Source organism: Helicoverpa armigera, chromosome 28 (assembly GCF_030705265.1).
Source record: "Helicoverpa armigera isolate CAAS_96S chromosome 28, ASM3070526v1, whole genome shotgun sequence".
In the NCBI taxonomy this organism is placed as follows: Eukaryota; Metazoa; Arthropoda; class Insecta; order Lepidoptera; family Noctuidae; genus Helicoverpa; species Helicoverpa armigera.
Window position 1 is genome coordinate 2,028,168 of NC_087147.1, and position 25,573 is coordinate 2,053,740.

A 25,573-nucleotide genomic window follows, 5' to 3' on the forward strand; every position below is an offset into this window, starting at 1 on the left:
GCCTATCTGACCTCCTCAACCCAGAAAGAATTTCTTAAATTCCATTTTATATGAAGGTTAAGACAAAAAAACTGCGCTTTTAGAAAAAAATCCTGCAGTTCTAAAACACAACGTTCGTAATTCAACCCCTTTTCAACAAAACCTCGCACGCAATTGAAAGTACAAAAAACACTAAATGTTCCTCACATTACAAAAAGGTTTCACGCCACTCCCGAAGGTACCCTAAAAAGGGTTAGAACAACAAAAAAACTCGGTTAATTGTCTTAAGTGGTCTAAATAAAAAATGGGATCGGATTCTTTTGAATTGTAGTTAAGTTAGCCCATTGTCTTCCCACAAGTGAGCTATTGTTAAGCCCACAATGAATTTATAAAACAGTAGGCCATAAAAAGTTGGGCTTAGATATTATTTTTTTATAAATTTCGGTCCCACTTTAATTATATTTATTTGTGAGTTAAAACTATTTGTCTGACTCTAATTGACTTTTATGAAAATTTTGTAACATCCAAACTGATTATTGGTCACGGCACCTATTCTTGATACCGCTGAGTACCAGCGTTTTACAAGGAGCGACTGCCTATCTGACCCACTCGGATCATCTCAGTAACCTGGGCAACCCAATACCTCTAGCCAGGTAAGACTGGTTGTCAAACTTACTGGCTTCTGACTACCCGTAACGAGTGCTAAAGATATTCAATGACAGCCTGCTGGGATCTACAGTTTAAGGTGCCCTCCGAAACAAAGTCATTGGCGTCCAAGATATGCTTACAAAGCACATACAAACTTTTGCCTAACCTGGAATCGAACACACACTCATACTTGAGAGGTTGGTTCTTTACTCGCTAGGCTACCACGAACTTTTTTTAGCAACTACTAGACCAATGAGATACAAACAATTCCTAGTTAAAACCATAATAGTGAGAAGTCCTTAATTATTTTAGGCATATGGCTTCCACCTGGCCCAATCCCCATTCAATCAACAATTTCATTACAAACTTGATTGATTGATATTTGATATGCATAAGTAAATTCAATTTCGATGGAGCGGAAGGGAACCAATTTAATTGATTAATTGAAAAATGACATTGAAATTCAATTTTGTTTTCGTTAAAGTTATCTGGCCTTATTTGGGGTTAAATTAATCATTGGAATATGAAATATAAGACAGTTGAGTGTTAATGATGGTAGAATAAAAGGAAGATTTTGATTAATATTTTTTTGTTTTTGGATGTGAATTTTACTATTTTGGTTGTTCAAGGTTTATTTTGGTGTTTATAGAAAAAGTAATGAGGTAACGCGTTTTATGTATCGAAGCATATGCAGGGATTTTCGGTTTACTTCCTACAATCTCTTCTCCATTTAAGACGTCATTTATTTAATGAAATGAGTTTTTATTAAACATCAAATCCGCCTAATAATACTATAATAACACCAAAAACATCTTCAATTTTTGCACCAATAATTCACATTTTGACCGACTTCCCAAAAAGAAAAGTTATTCAATTCAGAAGATTGTGTTTTTTTTTACTTTTACTACCATTAACTTTTGCATTTATAAAAAGCGTCAGAAAAAACTAAAAGTATTGTGTTCAGTATTCATTTTCAATTCTTAATATTGTTAGTCCATATGTAAAACATATTGTATATCTGTTTGAAAAGTCCAAAGAAAGTTTATACATGAATAAAGCGTGCATGTATTTCTATTATTTCTTTATTAACCTGATACCTGTTCTCCTCAGTACGACCACTATGGGTGCGTCTCCAAGGTGGCAAGAGGCCGCTGGTGGCTGGTCAGAGCACGGAGCTGGTCTGCCAGGCTGTGGGAGCCAGGCCGAAGCCGACCATATCCTGGTGGAAGGGAGGCACCAGGCTCAAGACTGTGAGAGAGACTGTGAGTATACTTGTGTTATTTTTGAGGGTGTAGGGAGTGTGAAGGATAAATGGGTATCTTTTCGTAAAAAAATAGGTTCAGAGGAAACTTTATTTTAGCTCTGAAAAACTAAAAATGTACATAAAACCATATTTAAAAGTAGCGTTAGTTCTTGTCCATAAAAGTATGTCAAGTTTCTACGGAATTAGGTGAATAGATTTTAATGAGAATCAAGTTAAAGTCTAGAGAAAAACAGTTCCAGTTTAGTGTCATTATGTACCTCCATTTATTCTTTTATTTGCGTTTTACGCTTACGGAACTTTGAGAAAAGGCTTTCTCTTAGTCTTTACTCTAAACATGTTTACATATTCAATTCTAAGTTCTAAAACAATACAACAAGATAACAAAACTAAAGCAATAAATCCCAAATTCAGAGACTGCCAAAAACAGCTCAGAGCGTGACCAAAACACTACTTCAGTACCGCCGATACCAATACGGCCAATACCAGACATTTGCATGATAAGCTTATCACAACATTAGTCCATCGAACTTCACCAACCGACCGTTTGTTTACATTGCATCCCATTTCACACCAGATGGCCAGTGGAACGATAAATACGGACGAATAGTGATGTGCTTAAATAAGGTTATGGTTTCGGCCGAAACCAGAAATGGACTCGGCCGTTAGGTTAGGTTACGACAAAGTAACATTCTCTCTTCAATCTTCTTCTCCTTCTTAGCGTTTGTCTCGTCTTGTGACGTGGTTTGCTCTCCGTATCTTCTTCTTCCACTTTGTTCTGTCCAGGACAATTCTTTCTTCAGTAATAAAAGTAAATAACATAACGTTAACAAAAATACCATATATAACTTTACCTACCTTACTAGATACTTTCAAACTATAAAATAATACCAAGAACAGAAATAACACCACTGGAAGGTTTGCCTAGCTGATTATAAAACATAAACAACTAACTTAACTAATGCATTCAATTTCATTAATACAATGTTTAAAATACTTTTTATATTCAATGTTATCTTAATTGAATGACTGTATCGCTTAAAACGATAGTGTCACATTAGTACAATTTATGAAGCCGTTTATAACACTATTAAAGTCAGAAATCGTGAAATATATTTAAACAAATGTCTATTTTACGGTTCCATTCTAGAAACACTTACTGTTAGATTGCAATCTTTGCAAATATATTTCGGTATCTGTCATACTATAAAGGCCGAAAGCCGAGACTTAAATTTTAGTGTGAGTGCAACACTATTCACAGGCCCGTGAACAACATTGTTCTGTAAACAATATGCTGATCGGATTTCTTTCTTTATTTCCCTTTGTATACTTTCCTTTCTTTTTCAGTAGAGTAACTCCGGCTTAATTAAAGTGGTTTAACAATTGTTCTACAGAATCCACTTCCAAATGAAAGTTCAGTATAATCTTATCTAATGGAAGCTGTGGACAGTTTAATTAAAATATACATTAACCCAGATTCTAACCGCAATTGTAAAAACAAAAGCTCGAAAATCGATAAACTCGAACCTACTAGCGCCATCTCTTATCGCAAACGTGAACTAGTTAACCAAACTGATTTATACCTGAACTAGCCGTTTTTCCGCGTTTTTACTCACATCCCGTGAAAACTACTGATCGCGTAGGGATAAAATATAGCCTATGTTACTCGGGAAGAGTGCAGCTTTCCAACAGCGAAAGAATTTTTGAAATCGGTTCAATACTTTCGGAGACTTAAGGCTACAAACAAACAAAAATTGTTTTTCCTTATTATATTGGTTTATAGATGTCGCTGCAATCGCGATGCCCTATTCGAGTCAACGAACCTAATTACTTAGTATTACGAGGATCTAGAGTGACATCGACAGCACAATGGTGGACTGTCATTATCCAGGAGTTGTGTATTTCAAACCTTAAGGACAGAATCGAGAATCGGTAATGGCTCGACTCGATACGATTCGATTGATTGAATAGTAGGGTTGGGTCGTGAGTTCTTTTTTTAAAACTGATTCTGTAGTAGTGCTATGACTATTTTTGTAGACTTCTTTTATTTAACTTTTTCTTAATGTATTATATAGCTACAGTTTAACAAAAACATTGATAGGTACTCAGCTGCATCTGGTTAGACTGGAAGCCGAGCCCAACATAGTTAGCAAAGGCTAGGCAGATGATTAATTAGCTACAGTTTACTGAATAAGAAAATGCATTAATTTATATTTAAGTGTAGTTACTTTGAACTTAAATTAACCTTAAAGTAAATATACCCTAAATTGTAGTTTTCCATCTAGAAATAGGCGTCACCTAGAATTACTTTCCACATTTTTATACTCTGAAATGTGTCAGAGCTGTCGACGGCATCACGTCAATCTAAAGTGGTGCCTACCAGGTGGAAAAATTGTATTTCATTGTCCTTCGCGTGTTTTTTTAATATAAGCTTTAGTTATTTTTTATAGAACTATATACTTCATCAGCTATATATGTAGGTACTTACTTACTTACTTAAACATTCAAAGCATGTGTGCAAAATTCAAATCATAATTTAACGTCTCAAGTAATTTACGATAAACAATGTTGAAAGATTTTTTATATAATATGTACACTCTGGTTAAATTTAGACTAATTGTTTTAGAAGTCCCACGTTTTCGTCATTTTTATAGTATCGTATCATATTTATTTCATACAAATGTGTATCATGAGTAAACTTGTTGAAACCACTTACCTATTTCATAAATTAAGATTTTCATGATCATTTAAACATACAATCGCGATTCACGACTATCGATTAAATCAACCCCTTTCTGTCATTCCCTCCATTTTTGGAATACGAAATATTGCAACATTTGTTCAGAATAACTACTGACATTTACATATCCAGATAAGAGGTTTTATGACTGCCAGATCTGAACTGAAGTAAATTATTCTTATTGGCTTCTTCAGACAATTTATTTGGTACTCCTAGATAGGCAGTTTGTTCATCTTTGTTTTGGTTTCAATTATGTTCGTTGTGGAATTCTAAGGCTGTGTTCAAACTGACTGTTAGCCGCCGAATGTGAGCGAATGTTACACAATTTATTGTATTTCTTTACATATTCACTTTTTCGTTCACATCTGACCGACGATACTTATTATGAGAAATATGCATAGACGCTGACAGTCACTTATTATTGAACCCAGCCCTAAATATAATAAAAACTGTGGAAGTGTAAATATTGCATACTGTGATAGTTTTGTAACACATGATGAACAAAACACTACAATGCTTGTAGCGTCAAATGGCTGACTCTGACATGTATTTGGCGTGATATGAGTAAGTGGACAAATGTCACAAACATCGATAATTCCTGTTACTATGTAAAAATCATGAATATGTAAACATTAAACGGTTATGTAGCAACCCTAAGTTCAGGAACTAGGAACTCTATTGTTTGCCTTTTAAGACCAATCCTTTCAGCAGTATTTCGTGAAACTTTCTACACATACATATGCTGGAAATGTGAAAGTTATCTGATCAAAATCTTTGACGTAGTTTTGCAATTTTATGGAAACAACGCCAAACAGATTGGAATGACAGATTTAGTGTTTTATTTTTTTTCTATTTACATGACTGCTGAGGAAGTATCTTTTTCGCGTGTATTTTCGTCTTTGATAATTCCAGCAGTCATTTGTTGAAATGGGTGCTTTAAAAAAGTTTACAAAAAAAACAAACAATTTTATATACTTATAAACTATAATTTAATGAAGAGGAAACATTTTTATGTTGGTACCCTAAAGTCTCCAAAAACTAAAGAACCGACGTGAAAAATTCTTTCACTTTTAGTAAACTACTCTATTCCCGAGTAACATCTATAGGCTATATTTTGTCCGGGTACGAGATGTAGTTGCTTACGCTTTGAAATGTTTATTTACAATACCTTAGTTATTGACAAATTTACGTTCACAAGCTCGACAAAGGGTATATAACTGTCTCTGTGAACATCAAACATCAAATTGACCATCGGGCTACCACACGGAATGCTAATTACTTCACAGAGAATACCTTTGACAGGGTTATCGTATTTATGGCATTATATACCGACCATATTGTCCAGCAACCGGTACCAATATTTGATCTATCTGTGGGTTTGCTTAAGAGCCTATCTCTCTGATATTGAATGATATTGTATGGGACTAATGTAAAAATTCTGTCTCTATTAATCGAATCTACAGATAGGTTATTGGGAGCGACCGTTAGATATTTTGCGCAATAAGACTTGAAGGATGATGCTGTGAATGTAGCTGTTGATTCTAGTAGTACGAAAGTATTAAGAATCTGTCCTATGTATGGTTTAGAGCGATGTGTATATTTTTGGTTTCTTGAAAAAAGTAAAAGTGTCTTGGAGCCGTCTCCTATAAATTAGCTATCTAAAACTGAAAGTTCTTGAAATTAGCACATTCATTTATTCGAGTACGCGAAGTTCCCACGTCGCGTCGCGTGTGTAAAATCTCTTGCCGAAGTTTAACATAGTTGTTACAACAGACCCTCACTTCCCTCTACCATGACACTAATCACGACTTCCCCACCAGACGTCAACGGATGGCAACGTGACGAGCAGCATCCTGACCTTCGTGCCCACAATAGAGGATGCTGGCCGGGTGCTGTCCTGCAGAGCCGTGCAGCCGAGTCTACCGCATTCCACTCATGAGGATGGATGGAAGATGGAGATACAACGTAAGTGAAAATTAAGCAGCATTTTCACCATATTACAAATAAATGGCAGATAGTTAAAGCCTTTTTTTGGCCTCAATGACACGAACTTTCTTGACACTCAATTTTAAGTGCTAATCAAACATCATTAGGTTGCGTAAATTAAGTACTAATACTGTAGCTAAGTTTAGTAACATTTGAGTATTCTGACATAGACTCGGACTCTGAGATTTCACATAAAACAACACATATTGATTTGTTTTCCCCTGGTTGTATCTCAGTTCTGCCCATGTAAGTTGCGATAGCAAAGTGCAAAAGTATCTGTGTGCAAAATTGTGTGTGAACATTTGTGAAATGTACGCGAAATTGCAACTTTCAAGCACGAATGCAGTACTTACTCTAAAGCCGCCAACAAGTCAATGTACGCTAACAATTTTAGTTAAATCCCTTTTGTATTACATAGCAATATATATCTTCTTCCACCAGATCTACCGGTAGCAAAACTGGAGTTGGGTGCTAACCTGGACGCCAGCAAAGTGGTTGAGGGTTCCGACGTGTACCTAGACTGCAGAGTACGAGCGAACCCGTGGCACAACCATGTATACTTCACACATAATGTAAGTATTTAACTAATGTACTGTTGTAGTATTAGTAGATACTATGAATGAATAAAATATGACCTACAATTTGGTCCTTTGATCTGATAAGATAAAACTCATTTAGTCAAAGTAGGCTGAAAATCAGCACTTTTTAATAAATAATAATAATAAGATTCTTGAAGGTCACAATGTAGCTACTAAAACGCCCCTACCTTCACCACTTTCTACCTTTTCTTTCGAATGAAGAAATGGTGGTACAACCTCCATAACAGTATTTTTTTTTTAAATAACCTGTTTCTTAACGGATAGTAGTTTTCGTGACTTATTTCTATGAGACTTTTGTCTAAAAACTACTACCTTCTCGCAGTCCCTTATTACTATAGCTATCTGAAATCAACCTTATTCTTCCATTCCTCCAGGGTGTGGTAGTAAAACCAGGTCCCGGAGTACTCCTGGCGAACCAGAGCTTGGTGCTGCAGCGGGTGTCCAGGAAGGCTGCTGGTGCATACGTCTGTTCAGCCAGGAACAGCCTAGGAGAAGGATCTTCTGAGAGCCTCGTCTTGGATGTCAAATGTGAGTACGAGGATTTTGAAATTGTATGGAAATAATGGCTATTATACGTTTAGCTTACGAATGAACGAAAAGATTGATGAATAGATTATTCGTTTTATTATATGACAAGCTGTTTCACTCAAGCCACTTCCCGCAACCGGACAAAATGTAGTGTGTGTCCTTCTGAGGTTCTAGACTATTTGAGTACCACATTTAAATGGGTTCAGTAGTTTTGACTTAAAAGCGTGTAGGTAAGTTATACTAAACTTGGTTAAAAATGTGAACCATCTATGTACGTAACACTTTTTCACCACTAACCTAAAGTTTACTAAAATAAAAAGTGAATGTGTGGCAGCACCTATCGCAAAAGGTATTTTAGTTGTTATCCAATATTCCATTTTTCTAACAACTCTCCAATTTTAGTTTTCATCGAAAAAATATCCATATTTTTAGCAAAAAAACCCCAAAATTTTCAACTTTATTTCTACATGTTTTTTAACGAACAGAAAATCGTCTTTATCTAAATAGATCAGTACAAATTCCAATCCCCCTAAATTCGCATTTGACAGCTCCCGAAATTCCCCCAACTTGAAGAAATACCATAATTTATGTCCCCAACTTTAGCTGAACTAAGTTCTGGTGTCGTGACCTTACTTGACCTTTCCCGTGATTAATATTTCATCTGACTTTCCAAAGCCGTATTGATTCCCCCAATTTCCCAAGTTCCCCTTAATGTTTTAGTCATAATATCGAATTTGTTATTCCTTTTACACTCGGTAGGATGATGGTCAGCTTTGACGAATGAATATGGAAATTAGCTTAAGTTGTTTGGAGATCGATAGGGTATAATTTCGAGGTTTCTGTTTAGAAATATTGTGTATCAATTATTTAGAACTTTTTATTTACATGGATATTTACAATATATATAAAAAACTATCCTAGTAAAACGTATTGTTTTAAGTTTTTAAGCGTTTCTAATATGTCATTTGGCACGGTTTTCTTGGTGTATCAACCAAGCCGTGTCTTGAGGGTCACGATTTTGATTCAACGAAAAAATAGTTTGTAAGAACAGACCCAGAATCATTTGTCTAGTCTAGATGCAGAATTATCAATCCTTATATTCGACGGTCAGTTCTATTGTGTTTATATTATTTTTTTGCTTCATCAAAAGACATATATTTAAGTTAATTTTCTTCACACAGTTGTGCCAACCTGCAAATCATCACAGCCAGTGGTGGTGAGGGCAGCAAGAGGAGAGGTCATTGACATCGACTGCGATTTGGACGCCAATCCTAAGGTAAGCGCTAATTAGCTAATGAGTGTTCTTCATACCCTGGACAGTATGTACCTATAATTTGCCTCAGCTTCCCATGGTTCTTTTGTTTTAAAGAAGGGATATTCATCAGATAACCCCTCCCTCTTTTTTTTCTCCAAATGGGAAATCATCAAATGACCCTTCCCACTGTGGGTTAGCAGCGGTGAGGGAGTGTCCAGACTTTTACTAAAACCCATCATGTTCCTTCGTAGACCTTTTATGTACCAGGGCCGCGGTAACTCTTTCGAACCATCCCACAGCCCCGGCAGGGCTTGGCTCTACTAGGCCCCGCTGGAGGTGACCCCTTCCTCTGTGTTGGACTTTTACTGACTGACTCACCCCTGTTCTTTCTGGAGCCTATTGCAATACAAAGGTCTAGGTAACTTGCTACAAGAAGCTTGCAACCCCGACAGCTTTCGGTCCTAAGGAACACATAGATATTAATATGAAAACTACATACATCATTTTCGAAGAAATTACGCTTTCTTTGTTAAAAATCATCAAATGACCCCCTGAATTATACCGCGTTCAAACAAATTGCTATCAAAGATTATTTATTAATACATCAATAAATAGCTCTGTCCTGAAAATATCTTCCAAAGATTATACCACAAAAGATATCAAAGAAAGGAAGTTCGATTCAAGGGCGACCCCAAAGGTCATTTTGTAATTGTTACAGTAGCTTTGTATGAAAGTTAAGCCCAGTAATAAAGTGACCTTGAAAGTTGATTCTTGATGAAATTCATCGATAAGTGTCATAGAGTAAAAAGTTTTAGAAGGACAAATAATATTGTTTCGGACCTTCAGGCCGTAACAATACATTTATTCGGATGAAAAAAACTCCTTTACATTTATTTTCTAACTAGCTTTTCCCCGCGGTTCACACGAAACTACTTGACGCTCCCAAATAGAAAGTAAGCTGTAACCTGCCTCGATAAATAGGCTATCCTATACATTGTCATATATTTTCAAATCGAACCCATAGTGCCTGAGATTTTCACATTGAAAAAAAATCTGTAAATTCTTAATCTATGTACATGTTATCAGGCCGTGGCTAATGGCTACCTAAATCTTCAATTAATGGGTTAGTCAGCGTTTTATTACGTTGAAAGAAAATGTAAAGTTACTCGCCTACCCTTAAATAAATTATCCGGTAACATTCTTGGAAACTGTAGGTATGGTAATGTTTTTGGGTGAGCTATGTATTAATAGTACTAATAGCTCTATAGATTTTTTGTAAGCGAACCAAGCTGTGCTTCTTTGGTTGCACGTTGCACCCATATAAGCTGAAAAGTAGCATTTATGTCTTTTCTCATACCCTGGACTACCTATTCATCTTCAAAAAATTTAATCTATCCGTGCAGTGATTTTGGCGTGAAATCGTGACAGACAGATACAGTTACTTTCACATTTATTATTTACCAAAGTAAGGACAAAAGAATATTGTGAGGTATTGTCTGTAATTTTGTAATTTTACTACAAACTCCTACACAGGTACGTACTTAGTCCCTGAAAAAATCCTCCTAAAATAATATCCAAGCATGATCTGTTTCGTCAAAAAATGGCGAATTTAATGAAAATCTTTGAGGCTTCAGTAAACATATGTGTATGTAGATACATACGTATCTATATCTTGATACATTTTTAATATCCCATCGCACACACATAAGGATTCCTCGGAATTCGATACGTCTCGCTGTAACGATTGAAAGGAATTTATTTCTTTGAAAAAAGTGTAATAAAATAATATAATATCATACTTATTCTTTTTAGAATGGATAAGCAGGGTTTCATCATCTCCCGAGCCTTTTCCCAACTATGTTGAGGTCGGCTTCCAGTCTAACCCGATGTAGCTGAGTACCAGTGTTTTACAAGGAGCAACTGCATATCTGATTTCCTCAACCCAGTTACTTCAACCCGATACCCTTTGGTAAGACTGGTGTCAGACTTACTGGCTTCTGACTATCCGAAACGATTGCCATAGATGTTCAAATAACAGCTGAGACCTACTATTTTAACGTGCCTTCCGAAACACGGAGGAACTCGTCATGACAAAATGGTCTCATATCCTTTTGTTGAATATATAATACATATGTGGTTCCATTTAATGTCCATCTATGTGTATAATTCACCTTACCTTTTCATAAAAATAAAAAAATAACTTAAAAGTGATTTTAAAACAACTTCAATAGTTTTTGGTTACCAATGTCATATTTATATTTGCTACTTACTATTTTTTATTTATTTATTTTATTTATTTATTTACAAATTTTTGTACACACACATAATAGAGAAAGATGACAGGAAAGAAAGAATTTACAATTCTAACAATCTCATTGTTAGAATTGCAGGATATTAAACTTTATGACAAATGCAAACTATAAAATATATCCTTTAAAATAAATAATAGCTCCCGCCAATCTATTCTGAACTTTATGCTCAAAGATTTTAGGTCTATTTTGATTTGAAGCTTTGTATCCGCAATTACAGTAAATAATAGCTGACGCCAGTCTATTCTATACTTTATAAATAAAAAAATAAAAAAAAAAAAATCTTTTATTTTCAGGCATCGACGGCCCATAGCGTGTTAGTAAACAGTACAAACTTACAAACTATGTTAGTAGTAACACACAAGTACAAAATAATATAAAATAATACACACAATACATCCAGGATTATTAGAAGATTTATCAAGTCCCATGTCTAACATGCAGCTTGATAAATCTATCCATAACAGGCCCTTCTAGCCTTTCTGAAAATACCTTTTATGCTCCAAGATTTAAGGTCCATTTTGGATTGTAGCTTTATCTCCGCAAATACGAGGCTCCATCAAATTTTATCAATATTGACTCGTTCAAAATGGTTTTTGGACTCACAAATATTGTTATTTTCAATTCTCTGTATAAAAATATTATCTCTCTGTTAGTTAAAATACAGTAACTGTACGGTTAAACTCATGCATATTTATTGGATCTATAACTTTTAATAGGATAGTAGTTATTTTGCTATATTTTTTGGGATTGCCACTCTTTTTTCCGAATGTTAAAATCCGTTATATCCGGTAGTTTGATAAAACTGCCTTATATTTAGATGATATCATAAATACACTATCTTTCGCCCTCACATTCACTTAACAGCCTAAAAACTACAAGATAAACATTACCCTACTTACCCAAAATCTATCCAATAATTTTTGAAACAAACCAAAAGCATATTTCGGTAATTTTTATTACTTTTACGCTTTAAGCTCTCGTAATATAAATATAATTTTATTTTTAAGCCATACCTCTTTCGTGCATTATATTTCCGAAAACACATTTTAAAAATACGAAAAAGACAGAAACAGATCGGAAGCTGATCATAACACAGCATACCGCTGTCCCAAAGAGAGTTGCCTCATGAATAACATAATACTCCATCAGGGTTGCTATATTACCTGTGTATTTCACCCATGGAGAACAAAATGACTAGCGGAGGTGTCATAACGGAAAATCTCCTAAGAAAGTAGCGCGACAACATGCGGGGGCCGAGTAACGTTACTAGCTCCGCCCTTACACGCCTTTTTTGGACCTGGAAATTCTTTGTAAAATCAAAAACCTTCGACAGAAGTGTAAAAGACCCCGAACGCCTCGTTAAGTCAATCGTAACTCATCGTTTTGGTACATCGTGGAAGGGAAGGTCGAAGGAAAGAGGGGAAGGAGTCGTCCAAGGTATAGCTTACATCAAGCAAATTAAAGAGAAGGTGAATTTTGTGACGTATAAGAAGTTCAGGAGTTGGCGCTAGATAGACGTAAATGGAAATAGCTGCACCGACAAGAGCTGGGCTCTTAAATTGATGATGATCGACTGCCGTACGTATTTGACCTAGAAGTACGCTCCTGACCTACCTTCCTTATGGCATCTCCGCTATCTTTCCTTGCTCCGCAATTTGACCCCAGATTTCGTTTTGTTTACTATACTGGTAAGCACAAAATATGGGGCAGGTAGATTACTTAATAAACTATGTTGTTTCGCGGTTTATATGGCCTACCTATGGTTTTATGGTTATTAATGACTAGGTGTTTTCCGCGGTTCTACCCGCTTTCTGAGGGAACTTCTTAATCTGGGTAAAAGTAACTTTCCTCAGGGTATGGACTATCTGTGTGACATATTGGAATCAGTTTTGTAGATTTGGCATGAAAGAGCAACAGATGAATAAATATTACTGTAGTATGACTTAATTGGCGATTAGCTTACTACTGAACGCTTCCAAGTTTAAACATACAAAGACAATTTGCACGTACACAATTACACACACAAGTATGTCGGACCCGCTTTCGAGAGAAAAAACCGATGTACCGTAATTGTTTCGTATTATTTTTCTAATTCTGACCCGCTTTCGTGAGATAAAACCTCTGTACTGTAATTATTTTATATGTTCTTTCTAATTCTGTATTTCTGAAAAGGAAGGATATATGGGCTTAGTCAAGTTTATTATATTTGAGCAGATATATCGGACTTAAGGACAGTTTCAAGTTTAAAGGACTTTTCAAAAAAAGATCCCTGGTCCTTTGATGAGCTTTGAAAACTTTGAATGTTTACCTGAAATACCTTTTTCTCATATCTGTGCTGTGTAAATACGCGAAGAACTGTTTGTGATATTCAACTTAAATATTGAAATGAAAAAGGTTTTTGGAAATTGTTTGTAAATCACGGAACCATTAATCCTTTACATTTAATTCGATCACTTTAACAATGTTAATGAAAAGTTATTAATATAACAAGATAAAATAACAGCAACAATATCCACTGGATTCACAATAATTTTCATTTTGAAAGCAAACCCACTCGTAACACTGAAATCGCATCAATTATTGAAAAGAGAAATAACCATGGAGAACAAAATGACTAGCGGAGATGTCATAACACAAGCGCGACAACGTGCGGGTGTTCGGGGGACGAGGAACGTTACTGGTTGCGCCTTTATACACCCACTATTTTCAAAATTAAACTCAAAAATTAATGAAGACCAATCGTTGAACCATTTGTTTTGTTTTTTCAAGGAACACAAACGTCTCGTCAGTTCTAGTAACTGATCTCGCCTCCCGTAAATTGCTTGACCTACAAGAAGGCGCCTGACCTACCTTCCTCATGGCATCTCCGCTATCTTTCCTTCCTCCGTGGTACAACCTATTTAATTCCAAATTGAAATAATCAAAATGGCGTCCAAAATGGCGGATTGTAATAACTACTGGTGAAATGGGCTGAGGAAAATCAATTAATATCAAGTGATGAAGTCTGTTTTCAATTAATAGGTGCTGTGAGGAATTTATGAGGTCAACAGTAGGTTACTTTTTAAATAAATATGCGTGTTACACGATGCAAAAAGAAGGTAGTTACAAGTTCGACCGATTTGTGTGTTATGACTGAAAATTATCTTTTGTATTCGTTAGAGGTTTACAGCGGTTTCAGACATAACGTTTTATGCGCATGTAAGGTATATTCAAACCATTTTTGGAGCGAACACACTTACGGTATTTTGTACCATTTAACTTTAGTGATAACCGAATGACGTGAAGTTGTCAAATCGCCAATTTGAATGGGCGATTATCGTAACTTTTAATTGGTGCAACTCATCCTTAAAGTCCTTACTTAATAGTAATATTTTTTTTTTGTTGAATGCGTATAAGAAATGAGAAATTATAAATATGTACTTTGTCCCCAGGAGCCGATGTCTTACCACTGGTGGTTCAACAGCTCAGCTCACAGCAGACATGAGCTCACCACTACTTCCATGACCACCATGCCTAATTTACCAGGTAAATATTATCATTTTCTTTACATCTTTTGCCATCGTAGGTCTTTGTTATAGTGTCTGTTTAAGGCACCGTAGCTCTAAAACGGCTGAATCGATTTTGTATCTGCCTATTTCTTTTGGCTAATCTCTGAAATGACCAAGAGTAACTTGGCTACTTTTTAACTCAGGTGAAATAGTGAGGAACAACTAGTTAGAAATGATTCAGATATTCCATTTTTAATCTTCTCTGTGTTATGTATTTTTAATTTGTAAACTTCTTCTAGGCACATACATATACATGGTTAATACATCATCAGACTACGGGTGGGTGCAATGTTCGGGATCCAACTCTGTGGGACGACAGACGAAGCCGTGTCTCTTTCATATATTGCCTGCTGGTAAGTATAATTTCGTAATAAAATATGTTAAAAAATATCTTCAATTATAGCATACACAAGCATAAAATTACATCTCAAACGGTTTTTTTTTCTTCACATCCTAAATTCAAAACTATTTTTTCATTTTAAAATCATAATGACAGCTGTCACTTTTGACATATGTCAAAGTGACAGTTGAGTTTAGATATTGCCCACATCAAAAAATCCTTTCAAAATGGTAGGTTTGTTATTTTTAAGTAGAATCTCTGTACACAAAAAACAAAAAAGGATAAATATACTGCCGCGACGCAAGTCAGCTCAATACAAATCAAAAGCCCTAGGTCGTTAACGTAGACAGAGTGAGCTACGATCAATTTCCGAAGCTTATTCACATAAAATATGATGCTCGAGCTTCCTGTACTAGACGTTCCTATATTGACACACAGCTGTCAGATTGACAGCTGTCAATTTTGATACATGTCATAGTGACAGAGGAATTCAAATATTGCCAACATCAAAAAATCCTTTTAAAATAGTAGATTCTAAAATAAATAAAAAACTAGATTTTCTGTTAAAAAGGACGCGAGTCAGCTCAATACAAATCAAAGGCCCTAGGTCGTTAACGTAGACAGAGTGAGCTACGATCAATTTCCGAAGCTTATTCACATAAAATATGATGCTTGAGCTTCCTGTACCAGACGTTCCTATATTGATGTGAGAGTGAAAATTATTGGGTCGCGACTAGACTTTAATGTCGCTTTTGTCGTTAAAACGTTGTAAGTTTTGTGTGTTCAATTATTTTTTATCTGGTACGTAGTGTAGCACATACCAATAGTATTGCACTGAGACTGCATTTTAACAGTTTTGGAAATGAAAAAGAAAATATAACTCTCTCTCACTCTATGGGTTTAGTAAAATCAACTTTAATTAGCGACTTCAGTTAAATAAAAAGCATACAAACATCCGCATTGGGAACCTCTTTTTTGGGAAGTCGGTTGAAAACTTTTTTAAGTGGATGTACCTATTTAGGTACCTTCAAAGTCGTTCAGTTAATTCCCAATAAGAATACCCTTAAAAGATTTTCCTTAATTATCTAATAAGTTTTAGTCTAATGTTAACATTTTATCTACAGATAAACCATCTACCCCGAAAGCGTGTGAGATTACCAACGTGACTTACGACTCTTTGACACTAAACTGCACTCCCGGACACGATGGTGGAATACATCAGTCTTTCTTATTAGAGGTAAGTTTTAATATATACTAACTTATATGATACAGTAGAAGAGTTTGTTTGAACTCACTAATCTCAGAAAACACTACGGATTTTAAACATTCTCTCAGTGGTAGCTACTTTTTGTTCAGGCGCCTATTGTTCCCATAGAGTTTGGTTGAGACAACGCTAACCAACTATATAAAAATTGGATATGTAAATCCTAGTTATAGATATTTTTTTATAATCTGGATAGATCTTACGTATAAAGCAGTCACAAGAAAAAAAAGCTCTGCTCTGCTAAAAAAAAGTGACGATATAAAAGTAGACACCGTTGTAGTTAAATGTATTTTATCCAAACAGGGTCATAAAAGGTCAAAATTTTCACACAACAATAACACAAAAAAAATCACAATATATCAAAATAATAACAACACAATAGAAATCACGTTGTTTCTTAATAAAAGAAATATATAGTGTATCTTTTGTTAGGCTTCATAAATTGTGTTAAAGAAACCAGTGAGCTTCAATATGTCTCGTTACTGTCACTTAGCTGCGACAAATAAATCTTGGATCGACACAAAATCCTTTGTGAACAATCTATTACATTTTTCTGGGTATCGGAATAAAAGATAAATATAAAAAATAAATATTAAGAAAATACTGAAGCCGTATGTTGGACTTATTCTTTGTTATAATTGTTTTTGAGAAGGCCTACTGAAACAGATGTCTAAAGAGATGAAAAAGATAAAATTGTAGACGTAGAAAAGCCATTCATTCAAAGTAGGCTGAAAAACAGCGCTTTTGTATCATCAAATATTACCTACATGAGACAGCCCCCAAAACGTATACTCTTCATCATGTCCAATTACTTTTGGCTGACAAAAAGTGGTCATATAAAAGTATTGTATCAGTATACAATTTCAAAGTACAAGATACTTTATTTATATAAACATACGTGTTCATATAATTATGCTGGATGTTTTAAATACAACCATGTAAAAAAAGGATTCAATCAAAATACTACTCTATTACATAAAAATAACAATTTGTTAATTCAAAGGCTGAAAACAGCACTTTTTCGACGTCAGAAGTACATGACACAGTCCCAAAAAATGCCCGCCCTTCACCACTTCCTATGTGTTATTACTGGGAAGAAAAAGTGGCGCAATAAACTGCCCAAGCAACACATGTCTGTTTTTCTTATGTAAAAAATCTTAATGATTACAATTTCAATAACTATCACAATAACCTTCAATGATTTATTTATTTGTAAATCTTACCTAAAACTATCACTACAGATCTATGTTCCAATGCGACAGATTGGCCTTACAAACTAAATTAACCTTCTCTTCCCCAGATCTTCGACATGGCGACAGGCCAGTTACTCCGCAACGTCAGCAGTGATGACCCAGAGTTTGAAGTAGCTGGGTTATCAGCCAGTAACTCCTTAGCCGTGTCAGTTAGGGCATTCAATAGGAAGGGGTTTAGTGAGGCCCTGACTTTAACCTCCAGTTTGCTGAAGTACCCTCAGAGGCATACAGGTATGTTGTTCATAAGTGATCTTGAATATTGATGAAATTAAATTTCAGTTTGAAAATATGTGAAAATCATTTATGTTTTAAAATGTTTGAACTGAAATGGCAGTTGATTACGGAAAAGTTGGTTATCATGAGTCAAAGCGGAGTTAGTTTTGATTAAAGAATTTAAACACATTTTAAACAGTCACATAAAAGAAGCTATATTCCTGGTTCATAAATAAACCACAACTTACTCATGCACCTACAGGAGATTAGTTGAAATATTGTTTTGAACACTCCTCCACTATTCTTTAATGACAATTGTTAATTTTTTAATATTATTAGTAAAAAAATCTACCATTAAAAAAACCCATTAATCTAGTTTTTACCTTCATTACCATAATACAAAAAAAATGTAGACTTTGTTTTCGATGTCGGTCACCGATATTTTTTTTTAAGTTTTTGTGTAGCTATCTAAGAATATGTCTAGCGGATAAATAAACGCTCAAAAAATACCAGACCAATAAAATCCACAGTGTTGCCCACAGCGCAAGTTCCCGTCAAGGTGGAACTGACAACCGTGCTGATCATAGTGCTGGGAGCAGTTGGAGTCATCGCTACCATGACTGCCGTGTCAGCTGTGGTCTTCTGCTGCAAGTACTGCAATAAACGGGAGAGTGAGTAGTGTGTTCATTGAATAGTGTGGGTTTAATTGAAATAGGGAGTGGGCTTAATTGAAATGGGTTGAAAGAGTGTGTGGGTATAATTGAAACTGTAAATAATTGTAAATCAATTATTTATGATGGGTTTTGAAATAAAATAGTTTGAATAGGTACTTCAAATGAACTATTGTTTGTATTTAAAATAATTAATTGAACACGTTCTAAATGACATAAAAGTTTCAAAAAAATGATCAATATGTCTAACCCGATTTCGTAAAACACTGAAAGGGAAAAATAAAACAATTCACATGACTTTCAAAGTCACTGCTGTGTTTATATTGCTATACATAGTAATTTCATTTTCAACCATGTCAATTCACCACTATAAAATACTACTATTTCTACACCAAATTTTTAATATAATGTTCTTCTCTCACAGGAAAACACGAAAAAGACAAAAGGCAACAGGACGAAACGTCCAATATTCCTCTAACTGGCACTAAGGAATCGGAGAGTGTAGACAGTTTAGGTAAGTGGCTTAACCATGGAGAACAAAACGACTAGCGGAGATGTCATAACGCAAAAACTCCTAAGAAAGAAGCGCGACAACATGCGGGTGTTCGGGGGACGAGGAACGTTACTAGCTCCGCCTTCACCTTCTATGAAACGAATCCATTACTTTTTAAATATCACCAATCAATCAAGACCAATCTTTGACAGATTGACAAAACCGATAACCTCGTTAGTAGTTCGGTAGTTCCTGATCACGCCTGCCGTACGTTGCTTGACCTACAAGAAGGCGCCTGACCTACCTTCCTTATGGCATCTCCGCTATCTTTCCTCCCTCCATGGGTTTTGACTCTCAACACCGTTGCCATGGTGACGTGGAAACTTTGAGAACGTTCGAGAAATCTTCCATCTTTTATCGTTTTTATTGGATCTGAGTAAATAATAACTTTTTGTTGTTTTTTTTTTTGTGAGGGTATGTTATTTTATTACTTTTGTTGTTAGTTGAAATATTAGTAGTTTCGTTCTTTGTAGTGGCTAAATAGTTATTGGTTTTTTCCACATTTCGAATTGCCTAAGATATTGTGATTGGTGGGCGTAATACTTAATTGTTTCTATTCTGGTAATAATAATGTAATAGTCATTTGTATCTAAGTATAAATTCTTACAACCTTATACCTATATTAAACGTGGTCTTAAAAAATACCAGTTTAAGTGCTAGGTTTAAATCAGTAGTGCTAGGTTTAATCTTGAAGAAAGTTGTTGAATTAAATCTAGCACTAAAATCACGTTTTTTTAATAGGTTATCAAAGTCGGTTGGTCATCAAATATGTATACCTAAAAGTGTAGTATTTCTTCATGTATGTACATATAGTTACTCCAATACACCAGGAATTTTCATACATATTCTCGAATCGTCTTACACTGAAAATCCAAGCAGAAATTCTCCCACAGCTAATCTTCCAGTTACACAGCATATTCCTAGGTTTAAGATAACCTGTATACTGCCAAGCTTAGACCTATGTACCGGTTTGTACCCGTTTGTGCCGGTATATACCGGTATACACCAGCCTAAGCCGGTCTGACCCCTTAAGACCGCTTGGACAAAAGCTAGACAAATGAATTTGTAAACCTGACTAACCACTGATATAGTTCTGAATATTTAATTGAACTACCCTCGGTCTGGGCAATTTGAATAGCATTTTGGTCCTGTGGTGAGGTAAGATCGGATTATGGTCCTTTCGGTTGTTTTGTTTTAGTTAGACGGTTTTAGAATGGAAGGTACGAGAATAGCTCTGGCTTTTAGAGTGATTTTGAATTTCCTATTGTTTCCTGCTAATATTATAGACGGGAAAGTTTGTATGTACATAGGTGTTTGAAGCTGGTTGACGCAACAACTATTGAAATGAATTTTGATTGGCAGTATTATATTTAGCTGAATTATTATAAGTAGATAGGTATACCTACGTAGTTGTTTGTACGTACCCCTTTCACGCAATAATTTCGGTTGGGTTGTGATGAAACTTGGCAGTAATAAAGATATTAGAATAACATATAGGCTACTAGCTTTTACCCGGGTGCAGGAAGTAGCTCCTCCAAGAAGTGGATAAATCCGTTGGCAGAAGCTTACATAAATCGTGGTATTTATCGAATGTGAAGCTTTGCTCTCTGCTTTCAATATCCTCAGTTCGCGAAAAAACGTTTTTTCCTCGAAAGCAAGCCTTTGAGAGGGCTGCCAAAAATATTTGATTTATCTCGACTGACTTCAGATTCAACAGAAGCAATAAAAAAGGAAAAGTCTTCAAATATTTTTCCATTCATTTCTAGACGTGGTATCTTGTTTTATTTATTTTTATTTAAAAGTACACTGCAGACTTTTAGTCGGCCGATAGTTTGTTTGGGCTCATCAATCAGTATGAAGATGAATGGAAGTACGCACATTACAAAGATCAGGTATTTAGCCGGTATCAGACCGACTGGAAACTTTGATTGGAATCAAGATTTTCTTTAAAAAATATTGCCAAACATTGGGTCATTTGTTGGCCAACTGTTTAGTTTGCAGTGTGTGGGCTCTAAGAGAACTGTATGCGTTTATACATAGCTCATTTCTACAAGGGGTATATTTTAAATACACAGCCACTTTTCCCTAACCCCCGTACTTTCAGACCCACATTTACAAAGTAAAAACCGCTAATTACGAACCCAAAAACATCAAATACACTCGCTCGTACTAAAAGAAGATTTATTTTCTCCTTTCAGATAAAAATCCCGACATAATACCTCTAGATGGAAAAATAAGCGACAGCTGCTCAAATAAGTCTTCAACTACAGACTACAGCTCAATAAGACCTTTGATATCTAAAACTACGGATAAATACGATATGACGACGAATTGCGAACGGTTTTATGATCATAACATCGATCCTTGCAACCAATACATACAAGTCAGACCAATGGACTACAGAAGACCAACCTATGCGCCAACATTGCAGATGCCAAATCTTGGTCCAAGTATACAGAGTTTGGGCCCAATGAGTAGTTTGCATATGGCCAATGTTGGGCCAAATGATTGTCATAGACAGCCGTATGATAAGGTGTATGAAGATTGGTTGAAGTATAAGAATGCATTGCCTTTGAATACTAGTGGTTTGGTAAGTATATAAAGTATCACGTTGACTAAGGTTTCTTTTGGACTTTAAACTAGTATTAGGTACCTAATTTCATTTGTCTGTTTGTGAGCTACTTTTTAACAACTTAATACATTTACCTATACCTGTCGGTCAAGAAATAAAGTTGGACATGGATTGGTTTTTAAAAGAAAACAACCCTCTTACAATTTAAATTGTTCCTGCGATTTTTACTCCAATTATTCATAATATTACTTTAAATAGTTATGCCCATTGTATGTTTATGTTTCCATGTATGTCATTCATTCTTATTTTTTTTATTTATTTGAAAGGAATAACAAACAGCAGTATATTACACAGTAGGCATACAATATAGAGCTTATAATAAAGTAACAAATATACTACTCAACACGTTATCCACAGATTACAATACAGAATAACTAGCTATAGTGGAATACATTAAAAAGACTTATTAGCTAATTACCAGAGTTGTGATCCTTTAATATAGTTATGATTTCGCTCTTAAACACATCTTTGCTGAGAAACATGATATCAGTAGAGCCAAACTGTTTATTGTAGGTGTCAACCAAGCGGTGCAATGGCGATATGTACATAATATATATATATATATAATATATGTACCAATTTTTAAAAATAAAATATTGGTCCTTAGTTCCACAAAGTTTTCTTACTGCTGTAAAGATGAACTAAGTTGAAATATGTGTAACTATGTACCAACTTTTTGTCACTAAACATTCATTTACTTATAAGGCTACAATTCAATACAACCTAACCTCCAATTTTTTTCCAGCTGCCCGCGGAACAACTGTTGCCCCCAGAACTATACGCAACACCGCCCCCGCCATCTCTCTACAGCAACCCCAATAGGAACCCATTGAACCTGACGCAAATGCCTGAACTCGAACCCAGGTACCACCTGGAACCAAGGTCCCTGGTCATGGACTCTAGAAGTTGTAATAACTCTCCCCCAGTGAGGTTCAATACTGAGAATAATAGCGTGTATTTCAATAAAAGCGTCCTAGATAGGACTGCGACGTTGCCACATTTGAAACCTAGTAGGATAAATGGTGAGTTTTTAAACATATTTATTTGATAAAATGCTTTATTTCATTAAAGTGGGTGAGTCATACCTACTTGTGTGTGTACACACTCATACCTGTGGTCTTTGTATACTCGAAGACTCGGCCACTACTGAGAGCTCCGTAACTTACGCATACAAAGACAATGTGCATGTACATTTACAAGTATAGGTAGGTACAAGTATAACTCATCCGCTTTCATGAAATAAAACACCTAACTGACTTGCACCGGTTTTTGGTGATTTCAAATTAACTTTCTTACTCACTAAATACTTGTGGGTATGCTCGTAGCTTTAATTTTTTTAATTCACAAAGGCAAAGTTATATCTATTTATCTATATCCTCTTTTTTGTATTGTCTTGACAAAAAAGCAGACAGTTTGAAAATATCCCAAAGTTGTAGTCAGAAGAAACCAACTTACACGTAGAGGTAAATACAAAATGGATCTAAACCAGTAGGCAAATCTCAAACAAAAAAGCATATATTTCTCCATAAAAAAGGAGTTTAAAAAAAGATTAGCAAATATCAAAGGACTTTTTTTTCCTTTTCAAGATCTAGCAAAACGAAATAAAAAGTGCAACTATCTATGTTTTCATTGAAAAAGTCTCTCATTTACTAGGTTTTCAAGGAATAATTAATTATCTTGTTAGTTTCATCTTGTTTGTAAAACATCGCTGTTTGCGACCGTCCGATGTGCAGTTTCTTTTTTAAATTAATTGTCTTTTACTTTTTTTGTGTACATTCGTGAACAAAATTTTGTTGCAAAGGGAACTATGTTTTTAGGATTTTTTTAAATGTACCTACTTTATCAATTTCGAATTGTTTTTGAAAGATTTAAATTTATACGGTAACATATATTTTGTAATCTAGAAAAGAGTTGAAAATTAGGTACTAAAAAATAAATAAATAGTTGATAATAGAATTATTTTTTCAAAACTTTTTCAAAGGTTTAGATTTTTCAAAAATTTTCAAACTTTTGCACATAAATTAATCCACCCGTGCAAAGCCGGGGAAAATCGCTAGTATATACAGGACAGTTATTATTAAACCACTTATCAATAATAAAACCGTTTTCCTCTTAAAATGTTTTTGTTACCGTAAATATCGATCTGCGGTTTCAGATTAATTCATTTTCATAAAATGTATTCAGAGATCGGTAATGTCCAACAATCTCTAGTAATTACATTATTATATTCAGAATCACGGTTGGAGAAACGTTATTTATATTCCTATAGGAAAATTGCTGACAAAGGTTAATTTTTGTCAAATAAGTAGGTATTATTGAAGTTCCAGAAAATTTATTTTATTTATTTTTTAAATTGTGACAGCTTAACTTAAGTTTTATGTGGGTATTGAGTTGCCCGGGGTTGGGAATTGAGGAGGTCAGATAGGCAGTCGCACCTTGTAAGACACTAGTTCTCAGCTGCATCCGGTAAGACTGGAAGCCGACCCCAACTTAGTTCGCTAGGCAAATGATAATGATGAGCTTAACTTAAGCCATTGTAATGTGTCTTTTGGAAAAACACAACCTTCTCAATGTTTGTACCAACAATTTTTACCTACATTTTTTCACCGACATAATGTTAACATACCAAAATTTCTTTTGCAGGAAATTCACCGACACAAATGCCTAGTGAGCCAAAATGTGTGACAATATCTACCGACACCACTCTAGAACATACTAAAGGAAGCAAGGAATGCGACTGAGACAAAAAATATTAAAAGGACAATGCACTTTGAGTGCTGCCAACATTTCCATGGAGAACAAAATGACTAGCGGAGATGTCATAACGCAAAATCTAAGAAAGTAGCGCGACAATATGCCGGTGTTCGGAGGACGAGGAACGTTACTGGCTCCATCCTCATACGCCTTCATTAGGTGCAACCCATTGCCTTCAAAATGAAATCACCAATCAATCAAGACGAATCTTTAACATATTGGTGATTTGATGAGGAACTTACCGTACGTTGCTTGACCTACAAGAAGGCGCTTAACCACCCGTATGGTATCTCCGCTATCTCTCCTTCCTCTGTGGTTTGTTCAGACAAAGTGACCTACAAAAGTGGACTAGGTAATATGCCTCTATGTGTACTTTTACAGGCAAATGGCCTAGATAGTTAGAACCGAGTTTAAGTGGTGTGAAAAAGTGTAAAGTGTACGATTAATGTGATAAAATTGCGTTAAAAATCGGTGTGAAAATTTGGACCCGTCCGTTGTGATTTTTTTCTTTTTTTTTAATTTTTTGTGTGATTTTTGTTTTTTCTTCGACTTCAATTGAATTATATGAATGTTTCGCTAATTTTATTCGACACGATCAATTTATTGTTTTGTATAATTTCATCTTTTAAAACACTGATTAATTTATTTGTCAAGTGAATGTGAAAATTTTCTTCTTTTTATTGAATTGATTATGATATTTAGAATGAACGATATAAATGTCAATTTTGATAGAACGAAATAATAGTTTGTAAAATAGTTTTGCATCTTACTCAAGATGTATAAGACTGAATTTGTGTAAAATTACACACAGTTTAGGTAAAATAATTATTTGATTACATTATTGTAATTAATTATTAAGATTGATAACTGTTTAATGAACGCAGAATCTTTTTTTTACACTTTTGTTCAAAGTGACTTGTTTGCTAAACTAAAAATTTGATAAAAACTAAAAATCACTTAACAAGTTTTTAATCAAAAATTGACTAAAGGAGACTAGGTAAAACAAATATAGATAATTACGTTGTGAATGTAAATAA

General features: G+C 34.9%; 1 protein-coding gene across 1 annotated transcript in view; it reads left to right on the forward strand.

Moving 5' to 3' along the window:
- The window catches only part of LOC110381138 (nephrin), a 418,561-nt gene extending 393,917 nt beyond the window's left edge, over positions 1 to 24,644 (forward strand). The window contains exons 9-22 of the mRNA XM_064042420.1: positions 1,738 to 1,889; positions 6,449 to 6,593; positions 7,056 to 7,186; positions 7,588 to 7,741; positions 8,923 to 9,017; positions 14,740 to 14,833; positions 15,096 to 15,209; positions 16,321 to 16,433; positions 17,761 to 17,944; positions 18,469 to 18,597; positions 19,022 to 19,111; positions 21,349 to 21,740; positions 22,528 to 22,804; positions 24,426 to 24,644. Of these exons, the coding sequence (XP_063898490.1) occupies positions 1,738 to 1,889; positions 6,449 to 6,593; positions 7,056 to 7,186; positions 7,588 to 7,741; positions 8,923 to 9,017; positions 14,740 to 14,833; positions 15,096 to 15,209; positions 16,321 to 16,433; positions 17,761 to 17,944; positions 18,469 to 18,597; positions 19,022 to 19,111; positions 21,349 to 21,740; positions 22,528 to 22,804; positions 24,426 to 24,523 (2,168 nt within the window). The 3' untranslated portion in view covers positions 24,524 to 24,644. The remainder of the gene's footprint in view (positions 1 to 1,737; positions 1,890 to 6,448; positions 6,594 to 7,055; positions 7,187 to 7,587; positions 7,742 to 8,922; positions 9,018 to 14,739; positions 14,834 to 15,095; positions 15,210 to 16,320; positions 16,434 to 17,760; positions 17,945 to 18,468; positions 18,598 to 19,021; positions 19,112 to 21,348; positions 21,741 to 22,527; positions 22,805 to 24,425) is intronic.
- The last annotated feature ends 929 nt before the right edge of the window (positions 24,645 to 25,573 follow it).